The 21,157-nt window shown below is 39.1% G+C and overlaps 1 protein-coding gene across 1 annotated transcript in view; it reads right to left on the bottom strand.

Moving 5' to 3' along the window:
* The window catches only part of ETV1 (ETS variant transcription factor 1), a 70,454-nt gene that overhangs the window by 29,114 nt on the left and 20,183 nt on the right, over nt 1-21,157 (bottom strand). Inside the window, exons 6-8 of the mRNA XM_068404679.1 lie at nt 7,516-7,645; nt 5,772-5,960; nt 1,717-1,964 (exon numbers count right to left, since the gene is read on the bottom strand). Of these exons, the coding sequence (XP_068260780.1) occupies nt 1,717-1,964; nt 5,772-5,960; nt 7,516-7,645 (567 nt within the window). The remainder of the gene's footprint in view (nt 1-1,716; nt 1,965-5,771; nt 5,961-7,515; nt 7,646-21,157) is intronic.

The following is a 21,157-nucleotide window of genomic DNA, read 5'->3' as shown; positions in this document are numbered from 1 at the left end:
TGCTCTGTAAGACAAAAGATAGGCGACGGCCAAAGCCGCATATCTCGGAACATTCATCAATGAATGGGTTGAGTTCTAGATGTGATCCTTGTAATCTGAACTCATTTTCATCTTGTCTTATATTTCAGCTTGGAGAAATATTTCACCCCTGGTCCCCTCCCTGTATAGGCCTAACAAATTTTACCTAAGGATTGGTTTTTTGCTTGTCAAGAATAAGAAAGGAGAAGGCAGCTCTACTTTCCAAATTCCCCGTCCTAACATAGAGATCAACTCTAAAACAAGCACTTTACATTAACAATACCACAAAATACCCCACGAAACAGACAATGTTAAGTTAGCTACAGAAAAGAGAACAAAAGCCAGTTCTCCACTGTATTAAATTGCAAGATAGTTTGTCATGGTCTAAACTTTCAAAGGAGATCTCAACTCAGCTGCCATGTAGCCTTTGGGAAATAAACTGCAAAAACATCTAGCCGGAGACTGAACCAGCAGGAAAGCACTGCAGGTGCTGCAGCACCCAGAAGAAGAGAGAGTCAGACTAAAGTCAGACAGGGCCACTCATTCCTCCTGCCCAGCTCAGCGTGCGTGTGTGCGTACGAAAGCAATGCGCCCTCCTCCAGAAGCATGATAAGGACTCATTGAAATGCCCCCCTTTCAGCAGTGTGGCATACACAAAGCAGGACAGAAGCAGAGATGGGAGGAGCTGCAGAAATCACTTACACCGAAACTGAAAAACATGTTCTGACTGCATTTTCTTGGCTCCATACTGATCGACTGTTCACCCAACCTAGCCCACTCCACGCTGTTTTAATCTCAGCTTCTCTCCATACCGCCCTTCCAGCTTCCTTCTCCTTGTTACTCGGTATTCATTACTAAACTCCTTTTTTGCTTCCCTAATTCTCTCTCTCTCTTTTCCCAAGTATAACATAAATATTATGTTTAAAAAATATACAATGTTATTCCCTTGATTTATGTTTTTATTCTTTCTATCACTTATCTTTTCTATTTTGACCAGAAGCTATTGAGACCAGGCTCTGCCACCACTTCCTCTGTTTTGTACTGTCTGTAGAGCAATACGGCTCCATTCCAGCTGCCCTATAAGCACAATCATAATAAACAATATTAATAGCAACAGCGTATTCTCTACATCAGCAACCTGGCATCACAGATTATGTACCTCCACAAAACACAGCAGTATGCACAAACTGAGAGGCTGACACCAATTTGGCTGCTTCTTCTCCCTCATTGGTTTTATGGCTGTATAAACCCCACTTCAGCGGAGTTACTCCTGATTTAAAGTAGTGCAAGCAAGAGCAGAAAGAGTTCTCTATTTCTGGCAGACAAATGAAAGAGCTTGTAAAATGAAGCACACAAATTCAGAGGTCAGAGATGAGACAGTACAGAACAAGCCCTCTCTTAAGCAAAGCTCAATTTTGCACCCATGATTTTTTCTTCTCCGGCTTCTTTAACCTGTGTACTTTCTGGACAGAGAGTTCTGGAAAATGAAATCCTTTACAGAGCAAGCAATGGTGGCACAAGTCACACTGTACTATGTAGCAATCCTACTACTTTGTAAGCTATCTCAGACATAAATTACTTCAGGACACTTAGAAGACAAAAGAGCAAGTTTCAATTCATACAGTCAAAACATCAATAGCACTGGCTTGGACTCATTTATTACTTTATTACGCAGAACTAAAGGAGAGTCTCACCTACCTGAATCATATGCAAAATCTCTAGGTTCCTGTTTAATCATTAGAGGAGGAGGGAAATTTTGACTGGCTGCACTGCCAACCATAGCGTTGTGTTCATAAACTGGATCGTGGTACTCCTGCTTAAAACCTTGAGGCGGGAAGGGGATGTTTGGCTCAGACATCTGGCGCTGATATATTGGACGTCCTTCCCTTGGCATTGCAGGCAAAGGTGGGAAAGAATTGCAAGGTTCAGACAGCTGGCGGCGAAATCTAGGACACAAGTTAGACAGGTCATGTAAAGGACTTGAGCTACGTTCCATTTCCCAGAGATCTTCACAGGTCATGATTAGTGGCTGTACCACTTTCTCAGTAGCAAACATTTTGCTTGTGATCATGCCAAGCGCTCCCATCAGGATCACTTGCATTGTAAAACATCAACAAGGAAAGAAACAAAAAACCCACCTATTAATATCAGCTCTAAGACCTGTCCCCACCACCACCCTCTTTGCTTTCACTATCTTCTCTCAACAGAAAAGGCAAACAGGAAATGCACCAGCTTCAAACCAGTAGAAAGACTGACATCCTACCATAGTAACACAAAGGAGGCTCAGGTTGAGTTCTCTGTTCTTTCACAAATCTTAGTGACATATTGCTTGTACTCTAATTTACTCTTACCATTCTTACTGTTACAGGGAAACCATTCTGACCACAACACACACAAACATTCTGAATAGACAGTATTGTCTGCCGTAACATCTGGAATCATTCCAGGGTAAAATTCTGTAGTTCTCTCCTCTTGGGGATAGTGCCGTGGGAGATCTACCTGGCAAGGCTGGCACTGCACTCCAGCTCTAATGGGAAGGGAATGGAAGCACCCCAGAAAACAGAGAGGGTGCAAATCTTTACTAAGAGAAACAATACCTGTGAATTCCCCTTCTGCCTTAACTTGTTCCCTTAGTCATTTCTACATGAAAGAAGTCATCCATACAAGCCACGCTGCCATTCACTATTCCCAAATGCTCTTCAGTGGCCATAAAATCTGAGAACTCAGTTTTAAATTAACTTCATTTACATGCAACACTACTCAAGAACCTATGCTTGTTGTTTCTTCCATAAAACATATCTACCTGGACTAAAAGGCCTGAATGTAATTACTTGGACATCTGCAGGTTCAGAAGCATTGAGAAGAATACAAGGATGTTATTTTCCTACTGTGTCGCGATGAATTGCACAAAGTCTTCCTGTCATCTCCTGCAGATTACCACAGTAGTGGTAAGCACCACTGTAGTAATATTGTGTCTGCACTAATGCACAACAGATGCAATGTTCTTGCAACAAACTGCTTACCAGTCCTGTTATCACTCATCATGAACAAGACACACTTTTTAAAAAACAAAAAAAAATCTGTGCCTTTCTCTGCAAGTTTCTCACTGTCACACTAAACAAAAAAGAAGCAAAAAAAGTGAAGAACTAATCATTCTTCAGCTTCCTGTACTTTGGATCTGAACTTTGGTTCATGCAAGCAAAAGCAGATATTCTCTTGGAGAAAACTAGGTGAGTGAAGAAGAATGCAGGGGTTTGATTGCACAGGCAATACAATCTTTGACTATCAGCTCATACATACTACATGTTTCTGAAACAATTTAAACTCCACTATCATCTATGTAATACTGCTTTGAACTTGGTCTGACAAATATTTACTGTCATAGCTTAATTACAAATACTGCGGGAGCTACAGAGAGAAATTATTACAATGGAGTAGTGGAAACAAAATGATTTTTTTTTAATGTTGCCGTAAATATTATATTTTGCACTAGAAAGAGTACTGCACTGTAACGTTGGGTTTTGCAATTCCACCTACACCTGCAGAAAATAAACTTAGAAACGCAAATGTATTATGAAACAGTTAGGCTGACTAGCACTGCATTCATTTCCCTCTTTTCCTTTTTTTCATTAGCCAAAAAAAGAAGCAGAAATTATCATTAAGAACTGTCAAGGAGTGAATCAGAAAATTGCAACTTGAAGTTAAAATAAGAAACAGGCTCACTCACAAAGCATCAAAGGAAGTTAATAATACTTGTTGTACTGGAAGCTTTGTATGGAATCAAGCCATTTGTTTATACAAGTGGATTTGATTCCTGTTGGTACTTGTTAGGACCACTTATCGTTCATATATTCATGCCCTGTATGAAGATGTATGGGCTGTATGTTCTAGATACTAATGGTATTTTATGCCACCAATGCATGTTCCAAAGAAAAATGCCTTGAGTTATAGATTTATGTATGAACTCACATAGGCAGGTCATTTGTTTAAATTATGTTTTCTGAATACACTCATTGTAGTAGCATATCACCTTGTAAATTGGGAAGATTTGAATTTCACAAAAATATGAAGTACACATTTGCTTCAAACAATTGGAATTGAGAAGATTCAAAATAAGCAAGAAAATGGGGAAAAGTATCTTTCACTACAATTGCATCTTTCTTTTAAAAAGGAGAAAAATGAGATTTTTTTTGGCCTGAGTCAGCTATTTTGGACTTCACTAGAACACATGATGTTCTATCACGGAAAGGAAGAATTAGTGCAAAATGCCCTAAAGAATATGAATGTCAAAGGCGGCAGAGGAATCATGTAAAGAGCCTACAAAGCTCGTGCAGAGCAAGTGTTATGGGTATAGAAAAATATACTAAGGTGTACGCAAAACTCCATAAATACTAAAATTAGGGCTGACATACAGCTTCAGTACTCTCCTTACAAGTCGAAGCCATTTAACTTCTGGAGATTTCAGCCTCCTGACAACTTGATTTTGGTGTATATACACAACGACATTTATCCACCATCCTGTAATCAAAACCGCTGCTTGGCTTCACTGGGGGCCTGTGTGGTTAGACCACAGTCCACAGAGGGAGAAAAGACGGTGACTATGGCAGCTGAAGGGGCCGATTCAGTGTTTCTTCACCACCAGGAGGGCTTGTAGAGAACCTCCAGTGATACCGAAAACTACCTCAGCAGAACACAAAACAGCAATGTAAACCTTAGCAACCCCCTTCAGAAGTGATCTGCACAAATCCCTGGAGATAACAGCCCTTATTAGAGCAGAAGCATGCAAATCACACTCCCAACAACCATGATTTTCTTTTCAGGTCCTTCTTAATTTGCTAATGTTTAAGCACTAAGTTGAGTTTCTGAACGTATATATATCTTTACATACAGCTAAAATTTTAAATGCTCAGAGCAATCACATAACATAGTAGACAAAAACAGGTTCATGCAATAAAGATTAGGATAAATAGAATTCCACAAACAAGTGTTTGGTCTCAAAAATCAGGGAAAACCACTGAGCATATCTGTTGCAAAACTGAGCTAAGAAAAACAGTTGTCTGGGGATTTCTAACATATCAAAACAAAACAAGGGTGACTTAAGGACAGTTTAAGCTTTAATTCTAGTCTCTAGCTCTTGTGGCTTTTACTCAGGCTAATGTTATTTAAGCACAGTTTATGTTGGCATCTTATTTTGTTTGAAATGCTATATTTCAAAAGGGGTTGGAAAAATGATCCACCCTTCCAAGGAATATTCTGAAGCAGTAACACCATAACATGGCCACTTATCTCTTAGATAGGTGAACTGCTTAGTAAGAGGCCAGATATTTATAGCAAGGATCATGTGTGCTAGTGACTTCATTACCTCGTAAGGGCTTACTAGCCTCAAGCAAACCACAGAATAGCCCATGTTGGAAAGGACCTTGAAAGACCATCTGGTCCAACGTTCTGTGGGAAAGGAAGCCTAGATGAGATTATCTAGCACCCTGTAATCATCCTCAGAAGATAGAAAAAGCAAGTCATTAAAACTCTGTCACTGCCAATATGAACTCCTACTGAAGTCCATCAACTCAGGTGCCAGCCTTTAATAAAACGCACGTATTTCTGACACTCTGAACCTTGCTGGCTTTCACCTTGGTCCTCCAACCTGAAAGGGAACTGTTGTGGGCAGCAAGCCAGTGCCACCCTATATAAAAGACTTGCAACCACAACTGAAATGTCTTCTGCATGGGTCCCATGCCTGTTTTGTGTTTTACCTGTGGTCCATAGGGAAGCTGTTGTCTTGAATGGACTGGGAAGGAGGGAGATGGGTAGGGAAAACCCTATCAGGTTTAGGAGTCTGAGCTGAATTTGGGGAGGCATGGTGCAGCGGTGACACAGGAGTGCTGGATGGCGTCGGTGGGTTGGAGGGCCTCATTCCCACTTGTGGCTTCTGATCATAGGCACTGTCAGTAAGGCAAGGGGAAAGAAGGACAGGTTATTTTCTCTGAAAAAAAAAAAAAAAAGAAGGTAGCATCTACATCCAGAAAAAAAAAGTGTCACATTTATAAGCTGTTTATTGTGGTTACCTTATTAACCAGTTTGGGGCAGAGAAATTCTCTACATTACGAAGAGCATAGAAAAAATCATGTTAGAGGCAAGTGGTTCAACACAGCATTTTCTTCTCTGGGGCACAGAAATGTATTTTTAAAGACTTCAGTCTTACAGTGACATTATAACAGGAGACATACAAAATTTGCAAAAGTAGAAGCACCTGGACTAGAGCACAAAAGAGTCAGCAGTGCCTGTCAAGACTCTTTTTTAGAGCTTGCACAAACCACAAAGTGAGACAGTAAAACAATACAGCTAGAGGGAAGGGATCTGACCCAGAAAAACAACGGTATGTTGGCTTAGCTACCCATACTAGGATGTCAGCAGCCTCTCCTGACAGGTTTTTTTTTTTTCCCCTCTCTCTCAAAAATAAAGTAATGGTCCTGCAAATACATAGATGCTATTTTCAAAGGTGTCTCAAATCAGGAAAGGACTCGAACACACTTTGATCATTGCTCTTTCTAAACAGGAAAAATGCAGACATTAGGCAGATAGTAAGCACGAACTTGAATGCCTTCCTGTCAGCTCCCCTAGCACCCACCAAATCCATCAATGTATGCAATTTGATTTTTGAAATTAAAATCACTCTTTTATGACTGGCAAAAGTGCCAGTCTGTTTTTTTACCCCTTTCATATCCAGAAAGTTAAATGTCAATGCTTTAAGTGCTAACAGTTTTGATGATAGTACATTAATGGGAATAAAAACTCACAAGCTAGATGAAAGATTCCAAAATAGACTGAAATGTCAATAAGAAACCCTTCACTGCTGACACTAAAGGAAGGAGTGACACATAAGTGCAAACCAAAAGAAAGTCAATAAAGAATGCAGTGGTATCAAGCCCCTCCACCACCCACAAATAAATAAAGCTTTTATTATCTATACCTATAAAAGAAGACAACTTTCTTTTGAATAGGTAACAAAGATGCAGAGCCTAATGAAATACTATTTTAAATTGTAAACACCCACGAATACACACATATAACATCTGCAAAACTTGTTGAATACCTAATGTGTTGCTCAGATCTGACAATCTCTTGCCTGCTCTCTCTTTCATAATGTGTATAATGCATTTTGAAAGTACTTTCAACAGAACTTGCAGAAAACAAGACACTCCCTCCTTCTATTTCACACTTGCACCCTGGGTTTTTAAACTCTGGCTATCTCCCATGGAGAAGGAATGGAGAATATGCATTTTGATGAAAAACACCGCTTTAAAATGGTTATGTAAGTGTTTGATACAACCGTAAACAACGCCATCAGTGTTCATCAGCTAAATGCATTATCTCATCAGCCTGTTATCTGCTGAAGACGTAACTTTTATAAGATCTCTATTATGGTTTTATTACTCTTTAGTCAGTCCTCATTTAAATCAGCAGTTCTCGCTGCAAACACGCTCCTGATTGCTTTACCTGACATTGTACAGGCACTTTTCCCCATAACTGAACTTGAATGGTTGCTCTTGACTGCAAGCGGAGCCAAGTTCCGAACATGGGCTATGGGGTTCCTTCTTGATTTTCACAGGGAGACCATGAAAAGCCACTGGAAAGAGAAGGAAAATATAATTAAAACCCAAGCACAATATTAACAATGAGCTTTCTCAAGTAAACTAGACCCTGCTAATTAAACACATGATTAATTAAACCATTGTAATACTAAAAACAATATAGGAAATAAACATTTCAAATATTTCTTTGGGTATCAACTGAAAAATAGACACCAGAGATCCTTCACATTGGCTATTAGCACTTTTAATGTTTAATAGAATGATGGCCAGGATCCCATCTCATTAGCAGGAAAATAACAGCCCACTTATATTTGGCTTAACTACTGTAAATGTTGTCAGAGGCAAAATACTTCCCAGGCACCAAATGTTTCTAAGTAGTATTAGTGAGGTAGCTTTCAGCTATAAATGCAATAGCAATTCACTTCAAAGAGTGCCACATATATGACTCCAAAATAAATTTCTCGTCTACCAGCCTCCAGTGTATGATCAGTAATCTTTTTGTCCCACAGAATGCATGAAAATTTGCAGTGAAACTTAAGAAACTGAATGATTACGTGCGTCTTAGTTCTAAGTAATACCTGAAAAAAAATACACAAGAAATGGCTTCAGTAATTTTTCTCAAAAATACAGAAGACAAAATCCTCAACAAAGTCAACAGCAAATGTGATATAGACACAAAATAAGGAAAAAAAAATTAATCACACTTTTTTAAAAGGTAAAAAGAACAGAGGGAACATGACAGAAACGCATCATTAATTAGAAGCACAAACTGGTCTGGATTAAGAAAAAGGCCAAAGGTAAAGACAAGGTTAACCAGCATATTAGTTTAAGCCAGCCAACTTTCTTTATTTCATATCCAACCTTAACCAAAATTAAAGCAGAAGAAAATTCAAAGTTCACCTGACATAGACAAATCTAAAGTAAGTGGCTAGGAGAACAAAGGACTAAAAGACAGGTATGTAACAGCTTGAAAACACACCCTTCAAGTTTTAAATAAAATGAGGCTGTAAATACATTTTTGAACTCTTAGAAGCCTAGAGTTCAGAGATCAATTTTATCACCGATTTTTGATGTTGTCGCCAAAAGACTGTAGTTTGAACATCGCACTCCAGCCTGACACAGATACTTGTGCCTCCATGGAAATCCACGTACGTGCAGCAGTCCTTGTTAGAGAACCTCAGCACAAAATCAGGCCATTATTATATACCATCAAGTAGCATCTTGCCCTTTCCCTTGCACCTGAACTTAGGAAAGACCATTTGTTACACACTATATATTTTCTGATACTAATGCACCTGCATACTCACGCATATGTTCAGTGGGGAAGGGGAGGTAAACGAAATGCTGTCTGAGAAGTGAGCATCAGAACAAATAAACTCTGATTTGTAAGTATCTGTAAGATCTGAATTCCAGATTCTCACCATGGGTTTTCCCACGGTTGGGCAACGTTCACAGAACTTTCACAAACGGGTCCTCTCATACCCTGTTACATGACAGCTTCTACTATTGCCTTTCAGCTGAGAAATCTGCAAGATGGCACTATGTTATTTTGCCACATATTTTCACAAAACTCACAAGAACTGTCTCTAAAACTGCTATCCAGCTATTATATTTGGTTGATAATAGTCAATTATCTGGAAAGACTACAAAGGAAAAGCAGACAGTAAAACAGGTACACAAATACATGCACACAGCACAGTAACTTAAGAAACAGAGATGGAAAGTGGTGAATGTCACAACAAGGAAATAAGTCCTTCTGAATAAAATTGTCTGAACTTGCACTAAAATAAAAGACCATACAGACTTCTTGATTAAAGATTCTCACATTTAATAATACGGCAAAATGCAGCCCAGTCAGCTTTCCGCCGTAATCGCAAAGCAGGCTGACATCCAGGAGTTTGTTTCGGTTTTTTGCTATTGAACTTTTACTGCTGACTCTCCTTGCATATCTTGGTCATATAATGCACACCGCACATTTAATGCATATGATGGGCCCCACAACTCCAGGACGATGGCTCCGATGCAAAGGCAGGTAATTTCTTTGCCTTGAATCAGAGAATTAAAACACAACTGCAACAAGACTCTTTTTTAAGGCCAGTATCACATATTCGCACAAAGGCCACATGCTACTCTATTTTTTTTTTTTAACTTTGCTACTTCCTTGGAGTTAATCTGATATGAAAAATTACTTCCCTTATTTATTTTTAAATAACAGGAGTACAGAGACTCCCACACCACAGCCCTGTGCGGAGAACTGGCTGGGTATTTCATCACAGCGCTGAGAGCCTGAACGTCTGCTAACAGGCAGTTTTCCAGCTCACTGGCACAGGCACAAGTGAAAGCAGCACATTCATTTTGTGCAATTTGCTTTACCTTCCCACATGGAGTTGGTGCATGTAAAAGGCTGTTAAGTACTAAATTATTCCTTATCAAATCACCATCATCTGGAGTCATGATCAACACTAATTAAATTACTTTCACTGAACACGGCTCCAGCCTGCTGCCTTGGCTGCGAGGTACATTTTATTTTGCTTACGGTACAGTCCTAGGAAGGTACAGGGCACAGTGCTAGAAGGCATCTGTGCTGTAGTTTTAATTAAAGTTTACCTCACCTTCCTCCCAGCTTTATGTGCTAGGGTAAAGTGTATCAAATCAAGCAGGTTAACACCTTCATTTCATTTAGGGAAAGCATTACAGTCCAAAGTGATTTTATATTAGATCTTTATCTTAACTACGGCCAGAAAGATAATGTAGCTGTAAAATTTAAAGCCTTCCTCAGGCAGTCCCCTGACACCGTCACCGTGCTAAGCTTTATCTGTAACTCCTTAAGTGTACACTTTTAGAGGCAGAAAGGAAAAAAGACAGCCTGAGAAAAATACTCACTGCATTTTGGGTAGGGGGAGCTTTCTTGAAGGCTACTTGACCTTTCAAACCACATCTTAAGTGTGGCTGAAGATGACAGACTTAGTCCAACAGCAAAATTTCAAACATTCAAAACAGTTCTCGTATCATCACTGAAACACTTCACCCATCGCTACTCATTTTATAGTGCACCTATTAAAACAGATTTTAAACATACATTGTTTTGCTAAGCTGGATTTTATATTATGTTTTCAATCTATTTTCTTTTGAGGAGAGCAAGGTTGCTTATTCATGCAATCTAATTTAGTGCAGCATACCAAGCTACCAACACATCCAAATTAATAAAATGACATTTCAAACAACCGGCTCCTCACCACTTCTTTCATTCCTGATGGCAAATTCACTTTACTTAACCCCAGAACAGAGCCTCAACCCTATTAAAGTAACGGAAACTCTGCCTTAATAATGATCTTACTAAGAAGTGACCAAGGGCCAAGATTTCATCCCGAGTGATTACTTACAGATAACTACCTCCCAACTTGAACGGCAAACAATCTTACAACATGTATTTAGATGGATGGCTTCAACACCTCATCTCAACTACCGGGGAAAGTCAGGCTCATTGGTATCAGAATGGACTCAATCCACAGACCCTGTCTGGAGCTCCTCTGAAGCCAACACGCAGATAGGAGGCAAGCAGAAGGACTGCCACCATCTGTAGCAAACTGATTAAGGTATAATACATTACTGTATGCATATTCTCTGTGCATAAATGTATCTATCTGCAGAGTAAGAGAGCTTGCATGTTATACATAATGTGCTGTTGTACAGACCTAGACTTTATACAAAACAATAATAATTTCACCACGAAGTAAACTTGCACAGAACATGCAAAAACACAGGGTGAAACCTGCTACCCCTTATTTTGAAGTGCTGTTCTCCTCTGCTATCTGTCAACAGCCTAAAACATTTTGTTCATAATAACACCCAGTTTAAGATCCAAACGAAGAACAATTTTATTAGGAACTCTGAAATTAAAGGAGGAATCGGTTCGTCTCAGAGGAGACTGATTTAGTGTACTTTCTAGCCTGAGAGACAGTAAACATACCACCTCTGTACAGATAGAATTGAATCACTTCTTTTGAGAAAGCCCCAGAAATGCACTCCATCAACTATAAAAGCAATGGCTTAAAATATTTTTCAGTTCAAAAGATTATTCAAGGTGAAGAAGGAATGAGGAATATTTTATGTGAAATTTGAAATCATTTTTCCTTTGACCAAAAAGTTATTTTATAATTTTCGAACTTCAGACTCCTGCCCAGAACACAAAATAAAATCTAATTTTATTTTTTGAAGAAGAATAATTGATTTAAACATATTTTTAAAAGGCATGAAATATTACTAGTAATTCAATGACGCTGGCTAACGGCAGGCAGTCTTGACTTCACTGACCAAAGAGACAAAGTTGTCTCATTATCAACACGTGTAGGGCAAGAGCATTTACTATATGGTATAAAAATCAACTGACAGGAGCAACCTCGCTGGTACTAGTGAACTCCGCTGTCTCCTAAGTAATACTACATTTATGTGTATTAATTTCGAGGACTTTGTGTACCTGCAGAGAAAAGGAAGTAATCGGGAAGTCACAGTAAGTCATGCCCTGAACATCTGCTGCGTGTTTCTGAACTGCTTTTCACATTTATGCTCTCAAATCACCCTCTAAACCTGACTGAGTAAATACGCTCATTCATTTTTATGATCGATTGAGGCAAAACTCTTAATATGCAACGTAAGTTTCGAGAGATTTCTTGAACACATTTGAATAGAGGGGATTTGATTTTCTTAACAGCAAGATGAAAAGACAGAAGATGTAAAAATATTTAAGTTAATACCACTACAACTCCAGGTGCTAGACTGACTGAGGTGACACAAGTTAGTAGTTGGTAAAATTTCAAAAGCAAGAAGAGAAGGCCCCTGTACTGATAAAGCCAATACGGTGACACTTTAAATCTATCTCCCAATACACACAGAAATGCAGCAGGCACTTCAGATACATCAGTCTCTCCAAGATCCTATTCCAGTACATTTACCTCTGCCAAGCCCTCCCCTTCCCCCAACACACAAAAATCCATTACTAAAGGGCCTAATCTCAGCTATCAGCACAGAGTGCCTTTTATGGAGCCATTAAACCATTTCTCTTGTTTACAGTGCCTGAAGAAAGATGTGAATTATGTTTGTGACAAAACAGGCGATAACATTTCTAAACTGCTATCAAAATGCAAACTGAAATACACTTAAGGACAGGGACCCTAATTCATGTTTTTGCAACCTTCCTCACTCACTATAACTTAACAGCACTCACCTGATGATTCAAACAAACTATTTATGCTGTAAGTACAACAGGTAGGCATTTCAATTAAAAAAAAACCTACTTCCAATAAACGAACAGTTTATCGAACGGTTTATCAAGGAGGGTAAAGTGCTGGTTACTTCTCAAGTGATAGCAATGACCTAGGTGCTCTTACCAGTAGACATTTAAAAAAATTCAAACACAACATTGTGGGTTCATATGAGGCCTGAAACGCTCTATTTCTGCAACAGTTACCTACCATTGGAACCATACATTCAGTACAGGTATTTGCGTATCTGATGCAATGAGACACAAAACTAAATACTTTCTATATGACCTTCTAGGTGGGAATACCAGGCTTTATACACATTTTCCAAAGAGGTATCAAAAGTGTGTATTTAACTTACGGACAATAGTCTTCTGCATTCTAGAAGCTATTTATTATTTCTTTCTAGATCATGATTTGAGCTACAGACCTTTGCAGACAGCTGTACTCTAAATTTCAACAACTGTTTAACAGGCATCTGATTATAGACAATAGGATGCCAAAGCATTCCATTTCATTCCACTCTACATTAAGGTGAGAAATTTTATTATTTAATCTTCAGGAAGCACAGGAGGAATTAGCTGAAGCAGGTACTAGACCCAGCTGACCATTCCTTCATACTCTGGAGGTTACTGCTGCTGCAGCTGAATGCGGCACGCAGGCTAGTATACTAACAAAAACTGAAATAAAAACATCATGTTGGAGAGATGACAGATGAAGAGAGGTAGAAGGATGGAAAGACAGTAAAGGCTGGTAACCGAGTCTTTCCAGCTAAACTGTTCCCAATAATTTTGAATTAAAGCCTACACATACAGACTTCTGCAACAGCTGAAGACAGAAGCGACTGCAAGCATGGATGGCTGAGACAAGATCTGCAACTGCTTTCACCCTAGGTAATCTCTTGCCTAGACAATGACAAAAAACCCCTTTTGGTTCTGACCACTGCAACAGCTGCAAAGATGAGCAAGACTTGAAGACAGTGGACTGATTTAAAAGTGGCTGCACAGATTACATCTACACAGACTCCACCAAGTTCTTCAACTATTTGATCTATCAAAGTCACCTCTATCAGATCTTAGCTGAGCTCCAGTCAACTGGATTTCTTTTAGGTCCTGCTCTCTGCCAGATATTGGAAGAAGCTGGTGACAAATTGGATATCTGACACACAGATGTGTATCATCACCGTGGTTTCAGAGACTATCCTGGCAGTTTATATAAAAACTGAACATAGACAAGTGACCTGAGTTTTCACTATCTCGCAAATGAAAGGGGGGAAAAAATATCTAAGCAATCCTGTCAAGTAGTTTTTTGAAAAAGTGCATGATCTTGGTATTATTCTCCATTTTATGGTTGCATCTGGAAAACTGTAACTTTCTGAATTCAACCCTAAAGACAACTGGCCTCCGTCTAGTCCCACTGAATGGTGACCACTCACCTGAAACAGAGTCTGCACCTGTGTTTGGATGCTTGTGTGTGTGCACACAGAGTCAAATGGAAGTAAGCATACTGAATTTGCAAGCATGCCTCTGCAAAGATATATTACCTATGGTCAAAATATGTGTAATACCATAATAAAAGGCAGTAAGCTTTTTCCTCTTCAAATGAATGTATGCAAGCAGAGAGAAAACAGGCAAGCAGCATGCAGAAGAGAGGAACAAGATGTAAATTGGAAGAAATGCATTCAACAAAAAGCTAGTTCTTTCCTATGTGGTGGCCTGGCTCTAAGTCCAGGGAAACAAATCCGAGGATACCCGACATCATCGCAAATGCTCTGCCACCGCTCGTCTCAGTGCTCTTTCCCAGAAAGTGGAACTTCATGACTGGGCAGTACTTGGCAAACCCATTAGATATGATTCCATCAATTCAGTCTTCGCCTTGGCTTCAGATCAGATCCTTCCAGCCCCTACCAGCTCAATAGATAGAAACAGCATGGGATCTCATTTTTTGGAAGCTAGTTCAGAATGATGAGCCCAAGCATCAGCTTTCAAAGCCAACTGGCAAGAATAGAATACGTGGGCAAGATGGATCTATTTGAGAGCCTTGTTTAACAAAAAGAAAATACCATCTTTGAAGTAATCTGTCACCTTTACTGGAAAATATGCAACTACAAATGCACTTTAATAACAGTTAGAACTCACTCTGCAAAATCAAGAAAATTGCTTATTTTCTCTTGCAGCCTAAAGCATACAATACTGTGCATGTCAATTAACGGTCTTCTTGAATACTGCATTGCACGAATGCTACATAATAGCATAGTCTTTAAAATCCTCAGGGGGTGGGGAGGGATGGGGGGTGGTGAAGAATAAAAGACAGCTCAAAATTGTGGGATTTTGTCCTCAAAGTCTACATGGACTGTTCTCAGATGACATGGTATGAGAAGAAAAAAACATTGATTCTGAGTTTGAATTACGAAAAAGTAGCAAGCAGCTCAAGATGAACTGCACTGAAAGCTGGAATTTATCCTATTTACTACTACAGAGTTTCAAGATGGAAAATAACAGCACATTTTCCTACAACTGATATTGGGAAATTCTGAGCCTTAAAATCTGCAGAAATGCAGTATTAACAAGCATTGTTTGTTAAAATAACTTTCTCTTGTTTTGGAGTAAGATAGACTTTTTCCTTTCCTTTTTTTAAAAGCAAAAGGCGTTACAGATTAATGACTAAAAGACAAAAAACAAGTATCGATGAAAATCAATTTTAAATTCATTGAACCACCTGTTCATCTCTAGATTATGTTAATTCTACATATCCACCACAATTTTTCCCTATCTTTACTAGGATCTGGCATTAACATAAAGCCTTTGACAATAACAGGTGAGGCCAAATAAAAAGGCTGAAGTAAAGAGTAGAGACGGGTTCACTGTACCTACAGCACATCAAAGTTGCATCACTATCCATAAAGCAGATTTGTATGAGGGCATTTCTACACAGGGAAAAGTGACCAACAAAATCATCATTATAACACAGACATATGCCACATCCCCACAGGACAGCTTATGTGACTCCTAAACGTGACACTCCTGCCCCTGTTCAGCAAAGAAATTCTTCTAGATGCTTCTTCATAAATGGAAATAAATGTCATTCCTTAACTGAAATGTGCTTTTCTAAAGCTTGTGTGCTAATACACTAAAATTTTTTGCCAGTTTAGCTATTTCTGGGCAGCTAACCAAAGACCCCTCTGCCACAATGAATGCTGCCTTCCTGAGAGGTGGAGGGGTTTCCAGCCAGTGTGGAAGAGGGGGTACAATTTTAGAGGTTGCACCCATACAGCTTAATAATTGGTTCGATGTTATAAATCCCCATCTTTAGTGCAAGATACCCGTCATTTGCTTGTCTGTGCAGTTGCAATTTCTGAAATAATCATTAGAGTTACTGATAGTACACTTGCAGCTTTCTGATGCTGGAAATGCTGAAGGTACTACTGAGATAATTCAGATATTTGTAGCCACTTGTCTTCTCATTTAAAAGGACCACGCCGGTTGAAAATTGAAGTCTGCGAGTATGTTCAGTATAGCAAAAATTAAAAAGCCCACGCAAAAGGGTAAAACACCTGGCTAGAGAACAGGCGGTGGCAGGGGGGCGGTGTGGAGAAGGGGAGCTTTCAGTAAATACCAGTAAAAGTTAACCTACTCCCTAAACCCAAAGACAGAGCAATTCCAAGGCAAACTTTTCAGGAGGCTACTAGTAAACATCTTGTTAGGACACTATAGGTCCTTTGGTGTAAATTGACACTGTATTTGGGCAGCTGCTAACTGGCTGAACTGCCACACGGTGTTTGAAGACTGTCTCTACTCTTCTACCCCCAAGCAAAGGAACAGTTTGACACGATTTTGGTGAGCTGACCCCTCTTCTCCTCCACTCCCAAAAGATTTCATCTTCTAGTTAAGAATTGTCTAGAAGATATTTTCATGCAGTGGCTGCAGCAGTTACCGACACAGTTTCTCAGCCTTGCAAAGCAGCAGTCTCACAGAAATGCTGTCACAGGCACTGTTTTATTCTGATTTACGCCCCCTTCATGCAGTGCTCTCCTTCCTTTCCAGACAGTTACCTGTCCGGCTGTACAAGACTCGCAGTTGCGTGAAGTCGAGGGGAAAGTGCTGCCAGAGGGGCTCTGCCTCCCAGCAAGTACCTCCAGGGCAAAAGTTAACCTGCTGGCAAATACCACGGACACCGGACAACTCTGAGAAGAATACAAGGAAATTTGCAGAACATTGGTGGGAGGCAGAAAGGGAAGATTAAGCTAGGAGAAGTAAACTAGCTTGCTTTGATGTCTGAGGAGAATAGGTGAGGCAAGAGGAAGAACTCTCCCTCTCCCTCTGCCCCCAAAATAAACAGAGGCTTAGGGCTCTCTGGAGGAGCAACCTAATAAAAATTAAACCAGCTGGGTTCTGTAGCAATTGATCTAAAACCCGTGGATAACATAAGATGATTGTAGGGGGAAAAAAAAAATCTAAAGAATTTTTAATCCCTCTATACTGTATCTGCAATCCCACAGAGAAACAGGGTTGCTCTTCATCTGCATTAGCTTTCAGTGTTAAAATCTTGGGAGGAGATCAGGGGCATTTGTTTCTACAGTTACTTATAATGTATGTGGCTCCAAAGGCTCCCAGGCAGGGTGCAAGGAGAGGGGATCCACCTTTAGAGCTCCTGCTAAAGAGGAAGGTCTTAATGTAAAACCAAGTCTGGAAAAAAATTAAATTGTATTCCTACCTGGGAATTATCAATAAAGCTAAATGCAAAGAGAAGAGCTGGCCGCTAAATCAGGGTCTGTGTGCTCTTCTGTTCCACTTAAATTTGAGGAAAAACTTCTTTACTGTAAGGGTGACTGAACACTGGAACAGGCTGCCCAGAGAGGTTGTGGAGTCTCCTTCTCTGGAGACATTCAAAACCCGCCTGGACGCGTTCCTGTGTGATATGGTCTAGGCAATCCTGCCCCGGCAGGGGGATTGGACTAGATGATCTTTCGAGGTCCCTTCCAATCCCTAACATTCTGTGATTCTGTGATTCTGTGATTCTGTGACAGGATTTCGATTTGCAGCAATTTCCAAAATTTAATTTAAATTGTAAGAGGTAATGGCTAAGTACTACGTAACTTCCATTACTAAAATATCCAAGTGAGATAATATGCCAGCGTTTTTACACACACACACACACGCACGCACGCACCTTCTACTTCAAGTAAATCTGCAGTTTGAAGGTTTCAGGTCTGGATTTTAACAGGTTTTGTAGAAACAGAATTATGAAGAAAACTTTGGAAATTATAACAATTATTTATGCCAGAAGTAACAATAAGCTTTAAAACAAACCATTTTGTATTTCTTGTATTTAATGCTTTAAAGGTACAATCAACTTGATACTTAGGAAAGCATGCCCACAGCAGAAAACAAACAGGAACTGATTCTACCTTGTTTCTCCTCTTATGGAAAAGTTTCAAATTACATCAATCTAGTCTTTATTTTTCCATTGTTCTTTTCTGATATATTCACGTAAAGAGCTAATAGCCAGCTACAGACGAGAAGGCTGCTGATCTTGTATACTCAGCTGGAGAAAACGTGAAAGAAACTGGATTTAATCTCTAGTTCTGCCACTTGTTGTTCATAACCTAAACCTGTTGTTCATCTGCCTTCAGAGATTCAGTGTGTCAGTTTGCTTCCCTATAAAAATAGGAATAGCGTCACAATAAAAGAGCATCATAATAAAAGATTATCCTTAGAGATAATCATGCCTGTCTGTCAGTTAGCTACTCAAGAATATGTGAAAGCAAGAGAAGCCAATAAATAATGAAATGGACTACACAGTGAGCTCTCTCCAGCATGAATTAAACAACTAATTTAAAAGGCTGAAATATAAAATCTTTAGCTCACTACCAAAAACCACTGCAAAAACTAGTCTCCACTGGAAAAGGTGCGGGCTATTGAAATAAGTCAACAATAAAATTCAGCTCACAAGTTTTATCACTGATTCAACAGGGAAACAAAGAAGCCGTTGTCAGAAGTAGTTATGTCTGTGAACATAAAGTCAGGACTTAAATAAGTAGCCCGATATTTAAAGACTCTTAGCAAAATGCTCTTTCTGGAGCCGGTGGAATTTTGACCACCTGCAACCAGGCTCTGGTTCTCAGCACAGATATTTAAGGCTTCTGCCACTATTTAAAGCATTCTTACTGTATACAAGACTCGCAACTGAACATACATTACCAATACACACACTGCATATTTTTTCTGCAGCAAATTGTTCCTGAAGTTGTATGATTTTTACATGTGCATGCAATCAGTAAGACTGACAATTACATGGCATGGATATTTCTTGTATGCATATATATATACATACATGTATATACAGAATATGTGTACGTACACACTGAGTAATTACTGTGTATATACACATACACTTGTATAAATCCAGCTCCCAAATTCTAACCCCAAGTGCTTGAAACTTTTGGTCTTGATTGAATACTGATACCTTTCAAAGTCTTTTTTGTCTCCATCTATGTTAGTGCTTCGGTCATGTGAAATTTTATTTACGCATAGGTTAATAAGGAGACATTGGACTTGGTTTCAGCATGAAGACAGAGTATTAAAAAAAATTAAACTGTTTATCTTTTTTAGGTATACGTTAGCAGCAGAAAGGAAACAATATTTGAGCAGAGAGGATCAAATTAGCAAGACTGGGAATTGTTTTTGCACATGTAATTTTTCAAATGCCCTTGATGACGACTCATAATATATAAATTTAAAGACAAAAACCTGGCCAGTCAGTAATCTTCCTATTCAGTGACTGCAGAACTTGGCAGTAAATGTCATTGCTAAAAAATATTTCACTACATTAACTTACTGGCAACCACATTTGCTGAATAAGTTCATAAACAGTCATGGGGAAAAAAGACAACCAGAAATAAAGTTGCTAATGATTCACTCTTTTCTAACATGCATAATCCTCAGCTTAGATACGTAAGAATAAAGATATCCTTCACCAAGACAGTTCACTTCTCTATTCACCTCATCAAGGTCAACCTATAATCCAGGAACGGGTAAGAGTAATGTATCGAAGACAAGGAGAACATGAAGAATAACCGAAAGGAAAAGAAAAGAATCCTTCTCAGGGAAAAGAGTGGAGCACATACCTTGAAAAAGTAATCAGTTTTCCATTTACCAGTTTAGACTAGGTTTAGATCATTCCTAGAAAAAACACTGACAACTTCTAGAACTCCAGAAAATCAATAAATACCATCATTTATGCATATTTATCAGCTTATAAATGGCTCCACTGTAATTACTGCCCAGTACTGAAATGCACAGGACCAAAACAAAAGGACACAGAACCTGAAACAAGGACTATTTTTCCTGTACATTTACAGAGGGCTAGCGATATCGGTCCTACATGACATCAACGTGCCACAGACTCTCCAATGCTTAACTGATGTTTTGAGGACTGTCACTCTTTCTGCCCTTTTTTTCCTGCTATACCCTTCAAAAACTTCACAACATTCTGTGGGAGAGCATGACTTCTGTCTTCAGTTGCCGAGGCAGCAAGCAGAAGAAGAGAGACAAAAAAAATGATACAGACTGTAAATACATTTTACCTAAAGAAACATATGAAATAAATAAAGTGGATGGACTCAGCTTGCAGACTGCCTCCTTATTTACACCATCCCAGAGCTTATGGATTTTCAAATCATTGTTTAGGCTGCTCTTGGAATACAAAACACGTTTTGCAAAAACACACTGCATGGAAAGCAGTTTAAGGAGAGTAAGTGTTTTGTATCAAAATAGAACCACGAAGACCCTTCAATCATCTGCCTTGTTTGGTTTCTGTGTGAAAATACAGTTGAAACAAATTTCTGCATACTTTGTTTAATACAACTGGAACTGAACAGATGCTCTAATACATATACATACTCCTGATGAAATTAACTAAACAACTATCTGTTTTAAAACAGAAATAACTGTAGTGTTAAGAAAATACTGCCATGACTACAAGTTACAATGTGAGGCTTGCCTGTATTTCCACAGGTGGGATCTTCACAGAGTCCTTATGGGGAAGGGAGGAGGGGATGCTTCCTCAGAGAGGAAATAGAAGGTTTTTTCAAAATTGAAAATTCAACGTTTTGAATAAAATATGTTTAATGTTTTTGTTTTTAGGTAAACAGACCTTAGGAAGTGATCTGACAGCCTTAAGAAATTACCATTTGAAAGAAAAAAGGTCTACATGCCTCATCTTTGATCTAGGAGACGGATTTATCACAGGACAGGATGACTGAAGTTTATTCATTAGCTGATAACCTCC

Source organism: Nyctibius grandis, chromosome 7, assembly GCF_013368605.1.
Source record: "Nyctibius grandis isolate bNycGra1 chromosome 7, bNycGra1.pri, whole genome shotgun sequence".
In the NCBI taxonomy this organism is placed as follows: Eukaryota; Metazoa; Chordata; class Aves; order Nyctibiiformes; family Nyctibiidae; genus Nyctibius; species Nyctibius grandis.
The sequence above is the reverse complement of the archived record's forward strand: the minus strand, read 5'-3'. Positions and strand labels throughout refer to the sequence as shown.